A 17,672-nucleotide genomic window follows, 5' to 3' on the forward strand; every position below is an offset into this window, starting at 1 on the left:
TGTCCAAATTCCATTTGTTTATTATGCAGAAAAATTGGCCATTCAGGCTTGCCCAAAGGGCCTCTTTTCTTTCAACTAAAAAGAAGCGCCAAAGCTCCCTGAGCTGTTTTCCTCCAAACTGGAGGCCTGTCTACCTCGAGACGGATGACAATCTCTCCTAGGAGGCAGAAGTGTCTAGTCAGTTCCGTATCTCTAAAGTTATGATGCCAATTTTCGAATGTGGCATTTGGAGGCACTTTTATTACTTTTTCATCATATGGTGAATAAAGAAGTATAAGAAGTTCTATGTCAAACCCTTTGTTTATTTGGCTATAAAAAGCAAACGAAAAAAGAATTACAGCTCAGCCTTCGGCACATCAACTTTTTAAACAGAAAATATTAGAGTCCGTCTGCACCGTGTTGAATAATCTTGCCAGATGGCTGTGCAAATGAACTGAAGCAAAACAGGCCAGATTTATGGTTTCGTTGCAGTTGGAAATAACTTTCTATTGTTAAAAGTAACAACTGTATGTTAAGGTGTAGCCGGCTTATGTAACAGTGTTGGGTTGCAAGATATGCTAGAAAATAGTTATATTGCAGAAAATGGTGAACATTCGCCTGAGAAAAGGGCTTATTCATTATGTCTCAGCGACACCAAGGGTGTTTGCATGTAATAATCCAATTTTACCAAAAGATCATCTGATTGTAGAAGTTCTAGGGCATAAGCCTCTGCTCTAAAACATCGATTGCTGGACTTTTTTCAGACAGTCATCTTCCCTCCATTGCTGCCACCTCAGAAAAACTTAAACATGCTGGCCATCGTGTTTTCTCTTCTGTAACCCAGGGTCCTGGAGAGCATAACACGGGGCGCTCTCAGCAGATGTGGTGTGACTATGCCAGCTAGGAACCAGAGCAGGCTCGTGGGCATCAAGAGTGGATGATGGTCGCCAGGTGGCAGGGAGGCTGCAGGGGTGAGGGGTGCGGTGAAAAAGGGGAAGGGATTCGGAAGTACCGAGTGACTGTTACAAAATAGTCACGGGGATGTAAAGCATAGGGAATATAGTCAATAATACCGTAATAACTAGGTACGGAGCCAGCTGGGGACTAGACTTATTGGGGGGGGGATCACTTCGTAAGTTATATGAATGTCTAACCACTGTGCTGTACAACCGAAACGAATATAATATTGTATGTCAACTGTAATTGAAAAATTAAAAAAGAAAAAAAAGAACTGGACCATGGGACATCCAAAGACCAGCTGGAATGAAGCTGTCCTCAGCGGATGAAAGCACATGACCTTCCAGGGCCGGATACTGTCCTCGCCATCCCCATGACTGGCCATGGCCATGTGCCCAAAGAAAGGGGAGGGGGGACAGAACGGGTTGACTGAGGTTAACCAGGAACAAAAGAGCCTTGAGAAGATCCTCTTATCCTAACAACTCAGTGGCTAATGAGGATGCAGGACTGGGTGATGGCTGGCTGGGTTGATCATTAGTGAGGCTGGAACCATTCTCCAGGTACTTGGGGAGAAAAACACACCCGCGCTTTTCCTATACCAAAATATTCTAGATGGTAAAACATAGTGTAAATAAAAGCTGAAAGGAAATACAAGGAAATACGTATGTTCCGACTGAATCTAAGATGTGAAATTTCAAAGGAAAACATTGACAGATTTCATGATATAAAGATTTTTAAAAATTTGCATGCAGAAAATGTCTCATGACTGAATTTAAAATGCACATCCATTGGGAAAACTATATGACAGTGAATGAGGCCGGAGTTTACATCCTAAGAATATAAAGAACTCTGGCTAATACATGAGGACAGGTCAATATCTCAAAAGACAAATAGGCCAAGGACGTGAATTGACATATTATAAGTAGAAATTATAAATGGTTGACATAGAAAAATGCTTAATATCATTAGCTAATGTTCAGGAAGTAGAAACTAAAACAAGAATGCCTTTTAATGTTTATCAACTTAGGGAAGATTAAACACAATGATAATACTGTGAGACACTCATGCACTTTGCTGTTGGGAGAGTAAGTTGAGACAAATCATTTGAACAGGAACTTGGGGATCTGTAGCAAAAGTTTAAAAGGGATTAAAATAGGAAACAACCTATCTTTTCCAGATAGGGGACAACTTTAGGAAATCAGTGTATATCTACACGCTGTACTATTATATGGCCATGAAAACGGAGGCATTTGAAAATATTTAATGACATGCGAAAATGCATATGCTATAATGTTAAAGTGGCAAAAAGCAACATGCCGAATTATATATACAGTGTGATCGCAGCTACGCGAATAAACATGCATGGAAAGAGTTTGAAAAAAAGGCATCAATCAACCCGTGCTTATTATTTTGGAGTGTTGTAATGATCAGTGATCTTATTTTTCTTTCTACTTTTCTGTACTTCTGATAGTGCAGAAGAATTCTAAGTTGGAAAAAATTCAAAAAATAATCTGTTAGAAATAAATATATACTTTAAGCTTTACTGCAACTTAACTAGTGGCTCCTGTTCTCATGGTTCAGCGTGGCTAATTCATTTGTGTCAAGCTATTAAAATGACCCAGCTGATGACTCAGGTAACACTTTTATGGCCCTCATATGTCAGGGGCCATAGTAAGCACTTTACATGTATCATTTAGAATTCACGATACTCATATGAGGTGGGTCATATTAGTGTCCACATTTTATGGAGCAGGAGGTCGAGGCACAGAGAGGTTAATTAACTGCCGAGGTCACACAGCTAGTGAATGGTGGATTCAAACTCAGGTAATATTGCTCCAGTGACCCTCCCCTCTGTGCTCTGCGTGGTTATATTTAAGAGAATAGACAACCCTGTGTTTCAGAAAATAAACAAATAATAAAACCTTATGAAAACAAACCAGCATCAAACAACAGTAATAAATGTAAAAGGACACTCATGGGTCATCCATCTCATTTATGAAATAAGAGACAAATTAGATAATCTTTACTATCCCCCTGGATGTAAATTCTATGATTATATTTATTAGCAGGAAAAACTGACTTCTGTATATGGTACTAAGAATGCCAGTTATTTCCCCCACTTATCACGTCCTTCCTAACCTCACACCTTTTTATTGGCGCTCCTCTCACGCGACCCCTGATACCACCCCTCCCCACAGCCCCGCTGATGGAGCAGGGGAAGTTATCCGGCCCACCCCAGGCCGGTAATCCCTGGGTTCGGAATCAGTGTGCCAAGATTCTAGCCCACCCTTGTCCGCGCGTGCTGTGGGTTCAGTGTGGGCCTCTGGTGACCATTTTGCACCACGTGTTAGAGAAGCAAAGAAGGCAGCTAGCAGAGTGAGAAGACAAAACGCTCCCAGAGAAGAGAGGGGTCCTGAGCCTGCAGCCCCATGGAGGCCGGTGAGGGGGTGCCCTGGACCGGTAGGGCACACGGTTGTCTGGTTTCCCAGCAACTTTCTCCATCTTGGTTCTAGGAAGCCGTGAGGCTTGACCTGGGACCCCACAAGATAGCCAGTGCCCTTTCAATAACCCCCCATGTGTGCTTTATCTATCGGTCGTTTGAGTGGGATTCTTACCTGCTGCCAACCACCTGAGACATGCGTGCAGCCGGTTCCCAGCACAGGTGACCGTTCTCCGCACGGAGCTGTTATGGGAATGAGGTGAAACGAGCTCCTGAAAGCATCCAGCACACTGCCGAGCACAGGGGAGCAGCGCTAGCCCACCTTTGTCCCACTGCATCTCGGGAAAGGTCAAAGGGCTCGGCGTCCCCTGTGCTAAGTACAAGGAGGTCCTAGAGACAGTGGTGGGAGCTGGGCTGGGGCTGGGATGGCGTGGAAGACAGCATGGGTGTCAACGGCATACGCCTCTAGTTCCCACATGGGCCGAACTATAAACTGTCTCCCCTGCTTAGCGTCCTGATGAAATAATGACGGTCAGGAGTGACCAAGGAGACAGCCAGGTGGGCTGTGTAAGCTCTTTACTGAGGCAGGAAGCACATTCCTTTTAGAAGGCCTCTTCTTAAGACATGGAAGAGAGGAAATTCTGTTATTTGAAGGCGTCGCCCTGGACCTCTGAGGGTTCCAAGATATGAGTATTTCGGCTTCCCTTTGTGGAGTACTTCTCTGTGCGTGGTGACATGTTATTTCAGGTAATCCTCAAGGAACACCAGGATGTGGGAACATCTCTGAACCAGGCAACAGGCCACGCCCAGGCTGACTGGACTAGGACTAGATGAAGGACTGTCCAAGCCAGGCTAATTAGTCTTTCCCTCTGTCATTGTCATGCCCATGATCAGGATGAGACTCACAAAGGCGAAATCCCTTTTTCAGTCACCTGTCTTGCAAGAGACACACTTGGGTTTGTGCCCAAGTCCGTTCAAGTGCAAAACTGCTACCTTGCTGCACAGAAACATGCTTGGCTTCTGTAGGTGAATGTGTCAAGTTTAGTGGGCATACCCTTGGCCTACGGGAGGGTCTGTGGGCTGGCATGGCACCAGAGTGGACATGCCTTTTGCTCTGTGGGCTGTGACTACATGGCTGGGACAACAGGACCAGCAGCCCAGGTGTGAGCAGCTAACGTCTCTGGGCAGACCTCGCCAGGGGATGGCTTTGAGTTGTCACCATCGGGGCTGGACTCTAGAAGAGAGATGTGCCTTCCACAGGTTTCTAAAAATAGCCTTGAACAGCTGGCACAGCGAAAATGTCCATTTGGTTGTAAATCATTTCTACAGCTGTAGGTAAAACCTCCAACCCTCTAACCCCCAGTGAGCCTCTCTTGGGTCCAAGTTAGTTATCCTTCACTTAAATAAACAGCCCCCAAATAGAAGCAGGTACACAAAAACTTTTATTGAGTGGAAGTTAGACCTCATGGTAATTAACCAGTTACAAGTGCATTTCAGCTCGTGTGTGTCGACACTGTCGCAGTCAGAACGGTCTTACTGACAGGCCCCGTGTTCTGGCTCAGCCTGGGCCAGTCCGGCCAAGCTAGAGCCACACAGCAGTCAGTATAGGTCAACAAGGATGTCCGGCTCGACGGGCCACACCAGGTTCATTGTCACAGCTAAGCATTACAGAACACGGAAGTCCAAAGACCAGAAGACTATTACTAACGTGATTCTTACCACAAACTTTGACTTCTATAAACGCTTCCACAGGACCAGGGGAGCAAACCCTTGACTCGGGGGGACAGTGTCCTTCTGGTATTTTCCACAGAAATGGGCCACAGGACCTGTAAACACTCAGTGGCCCTCCTGGTGCCCACTTTAGGTGAGTGCCACTGTCCCCTCGCGAAAGTGCAGTTTCGTGGAACTGGTATGAACGTTTCATGTTGTACATCTTCAATCTGAAATTTTTCTTCTATGTCAATTAGCACCAGTTTATTTTCAATATATATGTTTTTTTCTGGTGTTAAATATTTAGGAAACTTTTTTTTTTTCAACCAGCACACGAAGTCCCAAACAATGGAAAGCAAAAAAAAAAAAAAACATTCAAAAAGTTGTTGTAGAGAACAGCATTTAGAAAAACAACGTCATTTAAACATTCGACAAATCTATGTACAATGTGCCAAAAGCTGACAAGGAGCATGGCTGAGGGACGGTCACAAAAAGGCTTATGAGCCTGAACCTCCACAGGCTGATGTACAGCCAGCTAGGTCTGTAGAAATGCAGTATCAGAACATTGGAATTTGGCTAAAAATCATATAAAAAGACACATCCCCACCCAGCCTCTAACTAGGCAGCAGACATATCCAGTATAACCGTGAATACCAGCTTGAGAAGTGCGTCTTCCCTTACTTTACATACAAACAGTTGAGAAGCTTTCTCAGCAGACACAGAAGAGAACCAGAATGGTAGAGAAATGTTCTTTATTTATTTCCGCATTGTCAGATGAAGAACTGGGTTTTTTTGTTTGTTTCTCATACTGAGTAACGTAGCAAAACCCTGATTAAGGAGCAAAGATAAGTTGATAATGGGAAAGGTTTCATGAAAATACAAAATCAACAAGAGGGCTGAAGAAATGTGTGCATATTCTATACGGACTTCCCCCAGAATATATGTGATCATCTCCCTGTAATTCTGAAAAAAAAAAAAAAAAAGCAATGATTTGCTTGGCGGGACAATATTTTTATATTTTGTTCTTTGAAATTATATGACCTTTGAAGAACTTTTTTTTCCCCCCTTCGGTTGAGAATCAAACACACTAGACACAATCTATGCTGTATTTATCCAATGCCATACTCCTTAACTCTGTGCAGTTTTGTTTGCTTGTTAATCCAGTGTTACTGTTGCTAGGCCTCGGAAGAACTGGGCACATCTTGTGACAGCCAACATGTCCCTCTTCTGATTAAGAAGTAAAACAGAAACCATTTCCCATTTATTCACCATAACGACTGACTTTGTTTAGAGCCTGAAGTTTCAATGCACTGTCTTTAAAAATATCAGCTCAAAGAATCTAGGCGAGAGTCCCACATCCCCATAACAATACGCCTTCAAGTTCACTTTGAATAATTTCTGGTTGTGATAAGTCTCTATGAGAAGAATTTACTTGGATTCGACACAAAATAAACATTCCTCTTTGCAAATGCATAGTTTGTAACTTTATACATTCATTCACTAATATTAACTAAAGACTTTTATAAGCCATGTGTCCTTAACCTCCAAATGGTGGTAAGACTGAATTTCAAAGATCTCTAAAAATTGGATGGCGTTGCCCCATTGCTTTTGAATTCGTGCCCAATTACTGGTTAACGCCTGTCACTTGAACGCTGTCAAGTAACCGGAAGGACCAGCCGCTTTCTCTTTAGTAAGAAGAGCCTGTCCCCTTTACTGGTTTAGCAGGCACCAAAAAGCAATGCTTTCTACAGGCAGCATTTCCACTAACTACCCCATTTCAAATGTTTTCTAATCTCATCTTAATATTTTCGATTTGGTGTAGAAAAACAATTTGAAAGATGGCTTAATTTTTAAAAGTAGACTTTTTTTTTAAAGCCTTATCATGGCCTAAGGGCAACAGAGGTTTTCTGACAACTGCTGTTCCTCTCATTCCTCAGCCCCCCTCACAAGAAGAAGACCTTAGTCACAAACCCTTTGGGACCTAGCAGTTTTTTTCTTATCCTGAGTTCTTCTAAGTATATAGATTTTGATGCACGAAACGCTTTGGGAACTACACTAGTGTCTGGTTATTCCAGAGAGCACATGTTTAAATGGCTGACCACCGTCCAACCATTCATTACAAAAATAGTAGGAATTTTAGGGTGTGTTGTAGGAAAATATTGATAAAGGGCATTTTTTTTTTTACATATATGATCCACATTCCTGGGTTTACACCGAGGGCGTTTTCGGTTATTGAAGTCACAGAACAAGTATATTTGGGGGTATTGAGCTCTTCCCTAAACATCTAACTCCTAAACCTACCAGTGGTCACGGAGGCTCCCCAGTCAGGAGACTCGGAAAAAAGGGGGCTTTGCTTTCATCACAGGGCTTGGTCAAGGCTTTGCTATCTGCAAGCGATGCATCCTTATTTCAGGGTGGCGTAGGGGCCCTTTATGATTAAGCTACGCTGTTGATCACTGGGGCATAATTCCACCCCTGGCAGCAGCGGCTGGCCTGAGTTCCATCTCTTTCCTCTCTGCCCGCCATCTGTGCCCAAACATGAGTGGGAAGCACCAGGGCGAGGGACAAAGGCGTCACGATATGAGCAGACTGGAGCTGTGGCTTTCTCATCCCACAGATGTAAAATTAAAGCAACGGCACCCCACGGGAGCCACTTCCTTTCTCATAAAAAGGCCAGTTCAGTTTTCGCGCTGTATCATGTGGGCAGAGGTCCGGCCTGGGGTAACCAAAGGTGACGCGCCCTCCCTCTGCCCCTCCCTGTTGGTTATGGTCCTCCATCGTGGTCCACGGGGAAGGGGCTGGGGGAGTAGGGCCCTCTGAGTCAGACTGCGAGGACAAGCGATCTGCCTGTCGTTCATCAGCGAGTCTGACCGAGTCTTGCGCTGAGTGTGACAGGCTGTGAGCTGATGGCCCTGCTCTCTTTGAGTGATCACCCAAAACTGCTTAGACAGATGGGACTTCTCCCCCTCAAGGAAGGGGTGGCCTCACTGACTGAGCCCAGCTCACCAGTCACGGTGACATTTATCCCCTTGGACTTGATTCAAGAGTGAGAAGTGAGGAGCCCAGAAGAAAAATATTTCATCTGGGGCTTTGGGCAGGGAACATACATGACAGCGTGGCCGCTGGTGCGGGCAGGTGAGAGCAGACGGGAGAGGGATGTGTCACTGGCAAATGTGAGGCGGCTGCCAGATGGGGACTGTCCTCACTCTCACAAAGCTCAGCTTCTCCAGAGAGCTGGTTTTCCTCTTTAGTCAGGGTGCAGAGAGAATTCAGAAGAAAATAGATGAGCAACTTTTTTTTTTTTTTTTTAAAGAAAATGTCATTCTTTAATGACAGCTGTCTTGCCTTTTCCAGGAGTTGCTGCTTTATCCTCTGGCTAATTTTCTGAATTAAATATTTAGGGAATTGCCCCATAATTGAATGTAATACATGTGTCCCCCACTTCCCAAAGTTAGCGTTAGGCCACTGGGCTTTTACGAACGTCCCACGTTAGCAACCTGTTTTCGCTAAGTGAAAATTCCGAAGACGATTGTCGCTTTTAGAAAAAAGCCATTACCTACGAATGCAGGTCTTCAATTTACCATTTCTGTTTGCAAAGGGTTTCATCAGAACCTCTACCTTTCAGATAGCAGGGAAAACCTGTAGTTAATTAGATGTGAGAATTAATTTTTAACATTTCATAATTTATATTGGGTTGTCGGAAAAGTCATGACGCATTTTTGCACCGAAAAACATAGAAAAAATACGTATGACTTTCCCAACAGCCCAATATAAAGGGACTCTTTTCTTTGGGAAGTCAGCAGATCATTACATGGATGATGCCCAATGTGAAAGAACATTTTTGAAAAACAGGGACTACAGTTTAGGCATTGAGTTCACAATCCCCACCTTCTTTCAACATCTAGCCTTGTCCCCTTGGGGAACAGAAGTGTTCCTGTTCCCTACAGCTTGGGTCCTCCTGAGTCCTGCCACTGTCACGGCGTTGGTGCCACCATCGCCACACGGCCTTCTTCTCCAGCGGAGAAAAGTGCCCTGTTTCCTCCTCCAGCACTGGACTGTTACTTTACAGACATCAGTGTCATTTATGAAACAGCCTACTGATGAAGGAGGTGGCAGGCGACACTGGTTTAGGTCCCTTCCAGCTCCCTGCAAGTGGCTTTGCCGGGAACTCAAGGTGTGAGACTTGGTAAGCTGCGGGGAAGGGTGAGATGAAACCCATCACCTATTGGGCCACCTGTGCGTCACTCACAGTGACAGAAATCTCAGGCATCGCCTGTGTGGCTTAAACTGCAGTCGTATTTAAACACCACTCCACCAGATTCCCAGGGTTTCCCTACTTGAAGTTGATTTGATGGTTACAATTTGTAAATTTGAGCTGTTAAAAATTTTCTGGCATCAGCTTAAGTTTATATGGGTAATGTGAATGTTAGCAGCAAAATAACTTTCCCCAAGGAGTCAAAACTGTTGCTTGCATTAACTACCAAACTCCTCTAATAACCACTGAGATGGCTGGAACTTAGGGAACAGGCGGGCCCTATTCATGGTGCCGCCCTAAAGGTTACACTTGAGGGTGAGTACTTTTGCATTTGACAAGGTGAATGAATGGGCTCTGACTTCCGTGCTGAAAGACAGATTGAAAAGATAGGTTAAGAACCTTGATGGGTGGCTGGATCTTTTCAGGTCTGGCATTGTTCTAGAAGACTAAGGTCTGGGCTGTCAAAAGCCCTTTCTCTTCCTCCTCTTTGTGGGCAGTCATGAAGCTGACTCCCAGGTTCAAGACCACTCCAGGTTGGCCTTGGAGGTGGGTGATGGAGAACCTACCTATTCCTGCTCTACACTGGGTTCTTAGGAAGGTCAAGTGACACAGCGTGTCCGAAAGAGACCTACTTTATTACGTATGTGAAAGGGCTGGCGAGTATCCCAACACCATCGGGACTCTGGTGTGAGATACAGTCTAAAATCACTTAGGTCATCCCCATGAAGGAAGCTACGTCTAATTTTTTCCACGACACATTTATTCCCATTTTGTCTTTGCCCTCTGACAGAGAGGCTAAGGTTGTGTGTGGAGAAACGCCACTCTGAGCTCAGAGGACACTCCGTAACACCCAAGACCCTACCAGTTCTGAAGCAAGGATTTTACCACATAAGAGGTAAAAGGACAGAAATCTAACCCTGGAACAGGAAGTCACGCGTCAAGATGGACAGGAAGTGTCGGGGGAAGGGCTGGCCCAGGGGCCCCGCACGAGGCGGCCACGTGCCCTACTTTAGCTGCAGGGCTCTGCAGGGCTCCTGGCTGCCTTCTTTGAAGGCACAGGGCCGCCCTTTGCCACGCCCTCATCACAGTGGTCGCGGCAGTGAGAACAGAAAGGTAGGCTTATGGTCATTCAATGCTTTGGGGCACGGTCTGGGCACACCACAGGGAGGCGGCGTGGGAGCGGGGAGGGCGTCAGCGTATGTGGGTCAGAGGCAAAGGCTACTGGAAGGACATCACGTCTCTGCATTCAAGTCTTCCACGAGAATGGCTTCCAGGGAGAACGGACCTTTTTCCCTTCTTTGATTTTCATTGCCCAGACTGTGCCCAGGTGTGAGTTGGTGGGGCTGATGGAAGAGCCTCACCTGATGGCATGTAACACCTGCTGTCCCCGACAACTGGAGCTGGTGGCCAAAGGCTGCATCTGTCCACAAAGTGCTGGCCAGAAACCTGAGTCAGTTGTCAAACTTAAATGTCAGGTAACATCACATTTGATAACAGCCAAGTCAGCAACCTCACTGCCTCGGGCCTGACTTGTACATGGGTCTGATTGTCTAGAGCTGGGTCCCCCTTCACAGGGGCTGTGTGTTCTCATGCCCGCCATCATCCCCGCTTTTCTCTAGTGTCTGTTTTTCACCTATCCTGAATCACTCATTGACAGAAGCTACCTGGCCTTTCCAAGGCATCTGTTATATACCATTAGTAAGCTTCTACTTAGAGAGGGGGCAACACTCACTTGATTCAACACCAGACAGCAGTAAATGCTTCTCAGGACCTTTAATGCTAACAGTGGACACAGAGAGACTTGCCGACGGCCTCATCCTAGCCACCAGGATAGGCTGTCTCCACACTGTTCCCTAACTCTGCATGTTTCTAGTGCGCATGTGCTCAGATCCTAAAGCCCATGTGAAAGTAAGGTCTGAGCGACCCTCTCACCCCCTCCTAGGACTTGCCCCATGGGTGTGTGGCCATTCTATCCCAGTTTTCCTTTTGAGGTTACCTGCAGAATTGGCTAGTTAGCCTCACTTTTGAATGACTAAAATCTTAGAAAGAAAAGATGCTTTCTTGCATTAACAGCGAGTGGGCTAGATGAAACTGCACAGCGTTAGGACCGGTTTGGCAAAGCTCAGAATTACTGGTGCAGTTAATAAGCTTGCCACAGTTCCTTCTTCATTCCCAGCTCTCGGGAATACAGTGACTTTCTGATCTCAACCTGGCGTGTCTGTGAATTCTTCACGTGAAGAATCAAGCATTTGTTCTGCAAGAAAATTCAAGGTATTTAATGAATACCGAGGACAAAATGACTTCAAACACCACTGATCACCTAAGAATCCTATCTTTGGGCTTACATTCCATGATTTGAGAAATTTCCACCAAATGATACTTGCTAGTTAAATGCAGGTTTGTGGTTCTGGTAGGTTGAGCAGGAAGCTTGTCTTTGTGACGGAATCTATCTTTTTACACTAAAGAAATTTACAGGAATATTTCTCCCATTGCTTATATGCATGTCTGTTAACATTTTAAAGATTTGAGATACATAGGATGGTTTTTAAAGTGTCTTTTCCCCCACAAGACTGTGAAAACACACTGGTAGTGATAAAAGGAGTAGCTGTTGCCATTTTGAGTCTCTCATTATAATCTTTCCATCTAACCTGCATTTCTACCCTGCAGAGGGTTAATTGAAAAGATAGGCATCAAAACACTTGCTTAAAAGAGGCATAGCCCTTTGTTTGGAGAGCAGGAATTGCTTATAATATGAACACTTCCTGTCCGGTAAAATACTGTATTTTAAAAAATAAGCTACAATGTATAAAACCAAGGTCATTTCCCACAAAATGTTCATGTTCTTTGTGATTACAAAAACACGGCATCTTGTAAAATATTTCCAGTTCTGTTAACTTGAGAAGTACTAATGCGTATTAGAAAAGTGTCATGTCTCTCAGAATTGTAGAAGCCTAAGCAGTATATTTCTTGTCTGATTTGGAAAATTAAGTCATCGCCGTTACTGTATTTCAGATCACGTTTTTGACACAACACATTACCATGGTGATTCTCAGACCCACAAGAAGAGTTATAAAACATGAGATTGTCTTAAAAAAAAAAAAGGAACTATTTACAAAACAGGACCAGAAGTAAAATTCCCATTTTGATTGCTGGTCCTGTGATAGATACACCTTTTAAAGCATGTTGACCATTGGGTGTGAGCTTTTTCAAAGGCAGTCACAATAAGCAAACCAGGCAGTCTTACATCCATGTTATACTTGCTTGCCGGACTGGTGTGCGTTCCTTACTGATACGACTGGTGCCTAAAAGCGCTACTCTCACATCACTGACTTCTGGTTTGATTAGTTGCAATGCAAAAAAGACACGAGGAAACAGTTCCCAGAACCCCACGGCTAGGAGGAGCCGGAGAGTGTGTGAGCCGCTGGTCGCTGATCGGGCTATTTTCTTAGAGAAACGCCAACTTCCAGGTGACCTGTGTGCCCTGCACCTTCTCTAAAGCAACCCACATTCCCTCCACTATTCACGCACCCTGCTCCGTTTCCACCCATGCATGTGCACAGGTCCTTTCCTGTGCTCACACAGGGCAGTGCTACCGTTGACATGGTCGAGAGAATCCTGCAGGGTCAAGAGAAAAAGCAGCACCTTCCCCACAAAGGTGCAGAGGAGTTTGCTCCCTAAATGCCGTGACAGCATCGCACAGCCCTAGCGGCTTTCGCCATGTCGCTAACGACTAGGCATCCCACCGGTGATTAGAAAAGGGAACGCCAAGGCTTTGCGATTCACAGGTACATTCAGAAGGAGCCTCACGTGGGTCTGTGGACACCCACTGGGAATGCTAACTGTGGTCCAGATGTCGGCTTTCAAGCGCAGGTTCAGCCCCAGAGACATGGCTCTTTCGCACACAGCAGACATCCACGCCTCAACAAGTCGGCACTGTCCAGTTCCTGTGAATTTGTCTTGAAATGATTTCATGTTCATTAAAAAAAAACACAAAAAACTTAAGATTTTAGAGATAAAAAAAGTCTTCCTAGTTTCTTAAGAGCCTCCAGTTCCCTTTGTCACATAATTTTCCCTGAGGAAATGAATATTTTATATAGGATTTTCCTACTCCTCTCAAGGTATTCTCTCCCATGCGTACAATTCTCGTCACGTTTCCCTAAACATGCTCGAGCGCACACTGTGCTTGCGTTTCCCAATGACGTCTCATGACGGAAGAAGTGGGCTCAGGCTGCTGGCTAATTCAGAACCCAGGGCTGCTTGCAAAGGTGTGGAGTCCTGGCTCCTTCAGCGTACTGCCTTCTTGCTGCAGGCAGCCACCCCCCGAAACAAGTGGCAGCTCCCCGGGGGTGCCCAGGACAGCCACTGGGCTGATCAGCCCTAGGACGGTGACTGGGAACCAGGTGCCCACGGGCCTCTTGTATTTCCTCAGGGTCCCAAGCCCTCTTGCGACTTTCTCCAAGGTGTCACGCTGCTTCCCACAAATTGGGTACGCATCCTCTGGGAAGGGCTGAGGCTACTGCCCGATGGCCTCTTTCTGCCATGCCGCTGTCTGTCCATCACTATGACATGCCTTCTTGGAGAGAGGTGAGAAATCTTTTCTGAAGGAAGGGGTATCGGAGAGAGAAAAGTCAAGGCTACGACATGCCTTCTTTAGAAATACTCTGGGACCAGAATCCACAGCAGCGCCACTGTGTTTGCACAGACAGGTCTCTGAGGTCCCCGTGATGGATGGACAGCCTACAGCTCAGCAGCCAGAGCGTGTCGGGGGATGTCGCTTCCCAACCACTTCCCTCTGCTGAGTGAAGACAGACAGGAACCTGGTACCACAGAGATGGCATAAATGAAAGTCGGGCTTCATTTGGCACTTCGTTTCGTTCCAAAGTATAACAAAATAGCTGTACATTTTTTTTTTTTAATTTTAGCTTCTACAATCAGTGTTGTATATTGCAATTCATAGCTTTCTGGTGGCCTGCTAGAAATCGAACCCCATTTCTTTGAGGCCAGCCAGGCGAGGCTTGGTGGTCCCCTAATTATCACCCGGCTTGGTACAGGGAATGGGTGTCTGTGCAGTCTGGAAGCCAGAAAGGGCAGGCCGGCAGAAAGGGACCCCCCACGTGGGTGGGGGATTTGGAAGAGTGCGTGTAAAGGAGGCATTAGAGAGGGAAGTCTCCGGGCAGTTGCACTCAGTTCTTCCTTCTGCCTGTACCCGTGCCTTGGCTAAAATCCAGGTAAGGGCTGAGCTGGGCTCAGCCAGGCCCGAGCTCAGAACCCACGTCCTGTCACTCTTGGGGAGAGCCACGGAGTGGCCCCAGGACTGCTCCCCAGCAAAGGTCTCTCCCTCCTGCATCCCAGAGCTCTGTGGTGGTGGTGGTGGTGGTAGGTGGATTTGGCCCTTCATCACAGGATTAGGATCAAGAGCCAGGAGCCTTACTGAAGACGATCCCCCTGTTCCAGGGTCGCACCCCAACCACCGTTTGAGGACACGGTGAGCCTGCCGACACGGCTGACCAGCCCTGGCCTCACCACAGCCCCTGGGCACTCTACCCACAGCAGAGGGGGCCTGCAGGTGAAGTGACAGGTCTCCAGGGAGGAGAAAAGACATGCTGGGGTACAGGAGGCAGAGCATTTCTGCCCTTAAAAAAGAGCCCTCTCCTGGCTGACCCCGGCAGCACTAAACAGACATGAGAGCAGGCACTGCAGGGTGTGCTGAGGGGGCCTCCGGACGCGAAGTTAACCGGAGCTCTTTCTCTGCTCTCTTGGAATAAGTGTTTTTAAAGAAAAACGTAAATCAAGGAGGAACACAGGATCTCTTCCAAGAAATAATGTTTGAAAAGTCATGAGAGTTTGAAAAAATAAAATTGCCAAAATATATGAATGTAGATGTTCCACTGCAGAACCTCCTTAGATCTCCCTTGCTTATATAAAAAAAGGGTATCTGTTATTACTAGATGACGTCTCAATACTCTTTTAAAAAAGGCGTATGTACAATCTCTAGACATATATTAAACTTTCCTTTGTGCAACTTGATTTAACATTCCTGTGGCTGCTCCCAGGCGGCCCGTCCCGTGTACTGCATCCATCCTAGAAGGTGCTTGCACCTCTTTGCATAGGTATAGGAGGAATAACTCTTCAGCAGGGCAGTCGAGAGGAGCGTAGATGTTTATAGGGCTCGACAACTACTCCCCACTCCCCGCACCTCTACCGCCAAACCAACCACCAACTAGCCAGCCAGCCAGCCAACCAACCAGCCAGCCAACCAGCCAGCCAACCACCCAGCTTCGAATGCCTGACAAATGAAACACACTGCAGGCCCTGGTCCTGCTAAACCCAGAGATTCCTATACCGATGTGCGCTTTCCTTTTGGTGTTCTCTATGTTCCCTTGTGAGCAAACTCTTAATGGCTAGCTCCACTATTTTCATAAGAAAAATAAAGGTTTGGATCTTCCCTTTACCCATACGATGCTTCGAGTGTTCATGAAGCCATCTCCCAGACATGCTAAAGCATAAAAACCTATCAAAGTGCACTCAGAACGGATGTTGGTTTGCTGACCTCACGCGGCTTTCTGAGCAGATGGGGACGCGGAGGCTGTGCGCTGCCGTGCACAGCAAGCCTGCAGGGCCAGCTTGACCTCTTGACCTTTTCTCAGTCCAGACTGTGTGGAGTTCTGCGGGAAGGCCCGAAGACCCATCAACCTGGCAATGACTTCGTCACACAGGCGGTGACACACAGATCCCAGCTGCGGTTCGCATCACATCCCTGAAAGACGCATCGGGCTTACCGCAGGCTCCACGCGCCGGTCCTGGGCTGGGCTGTGGCAGGTGGAGCTGGAGCTGGAGCTGGGCTTCCTGGAGAAGGGCTCCGGATGGATCCCAGGAAGACCTCGAGGTGTTTCCCCACAGTGACGGCTGGACGTCCTGAGCTCAGCTCGGAGCTGAAGTCTGCTGGTGATTCTGTCCTCAGTTTCTTCGAGCTTCTGCCATCGGGGGGCCCTTCAAGCTCACAGCTCTGCCGTGGTTCTGTTTGGGGCCATTCTTCAAAACAAAACAAACCAACCAACAAGACAGACGATAAAAAAGATCCCCAGGGTGCTGCCCTTTCTGGCAACCACGTCGTCATGATATGTGCTGCTCCAAGAAGTCAAATGGAAAACCAGGAAAAGACGGTTCACACAAAAGCAGGTATTGTTCTTTGTACAAATGCTACGGAATAACATGTAGCTTTCTGTGTGTGTTGGGCAAAACCTCAGAAACGGCATTATTGAGAAAGCTGATCAAAAATCTGCCTCCTTTTTTGGGCTTTGTTGGTTCAGAGGTTAGAGGAGTCCACAGTTTTCAGACCTAGACACACAGCAAGAAAGGATGACTTTTCTTTTCACACACACACACACACACACACACAAAACGAGTTACAGGTGCCCTCGGCTCGACTCTTACTTAGCAAGGCCAGGGAGGGGTGGTGACCTGGTTTTATTTTTTGCTGTAATTCCACCAAGGCTCCTGGAAGTGCTTTTCCTGGGCTTCCGGCGTGTTTTGTTCAGAAGGGAGAGCATCGTCCGGAGCCTGCAGTGGGAGGTGAGGGTGGCCGAGCGCCAGCGGCCGGGCCGCAGAGTCGCGTCTCAGTCGGTGAAGCGCTGGCAGGCTTTCTTCCAGCGGCAGGCAGTGCACCACAGGTCGCGGTGCTCCATGCCGTACACCTTCCGGCACTTTCTGCCCTCTCCGCGAGGTTTCCTGCAAGACAGGTGAGGACAGTGTACTCAGCGGGAGAGGGTCGGGGGGGCCTTACGTGCAGGGCTCGGAATAAAATGTCAGGGCACATTGTGGGGTTTTCTCCAGGTCAGACTTCGGCATGTGCAGGACGCCGGCACGGCTCTCAAGGTCTGCTTCTATAATTCTATCTCTGTCCATCTGTGGACATGTCACTTGTCCATCTGTGTAACAGTGAATTACACCAATACGTCTGAGAAACACCAGTAGGGAGCATTACTCTTTCAAGGTTCTACGTATGCACTTGCTTCTCAGACTTCTAGCATCCTGGTGAAGGGAGCCCTTGATCTGGAGTAAAAACTCTACCTTGTAGTTCATTCAATACAGAGCTTAGTGCAACATGGCTTTAAATGGACCCACTGATCCCACTGCCTGTCCTGTAAGGAAACTCACTGGGAGCTGTCACAACCAAAAAACAGCAAATCTCCCTTAATAGTTAATGGATGGGGGAAAAAGGAAGGGTGCCTCGTCTATTACAGGGACATTCTATGGGAGGTTGTATCTCTGGTTTCTTTTTCTGGCCGTTCTCCTGTTTTTCAGTTAATTCCTTGGAAACGAGGGTGTGGA

General features: G+C 46.7%; 1 protein-coding gene across 8 annotated transcripts in view; it reads right to left on the reverse strand.

The window, feature by feature from the left end:
- Nucleotides 1-4,795: 4,795 nt before the first annotated feature.
- ZNF704 (zinc finger protein 704) overlaps nucleotides 4,796-17,672 on the reverse strand; it is a 140,761-nt gene continuing 127,884 nt past the window's right edge. For 4 of the 8 annotated variants that reach the window (XM_019651961.1, XM_019651959.1, XM_019651960.1 and 1 more), the window contains one exon: nucleotides 4,796-17,069. In XM_019651961.1, coding sequence (XP_019507506.1) covers nucleotides 16,958-17,069 — 112 coding nt within the window. In that variant the 3' untranslated portion in view covers nucleotides 4,796-16,957. The remainder of the gene's footprint in view (nucleotides 17,070-17,672) is intronic. The other 4 variants (XR_002125107.1, XR_002125105.1, XR_002125106.1 and 1 more) reach the window with 4 other exon arrangements.

Source organism: Hipposideros armiger, unplaced genomic scaffold (assembly GCF_001890085.2).
Source record: "Hipposideros armiger isolate ML-2016 unplaced genomic scaffold, ASM189008v1 scaffold_170, whole genome shotgun sequence".
Taxonomy (NCBI): domain Eukaryota; kingdom Metazoa; phylum Chordata; class Mammalia; order Chiroptera; family Hipposideridae; genus Hipposideros; species Hipposideros armiger.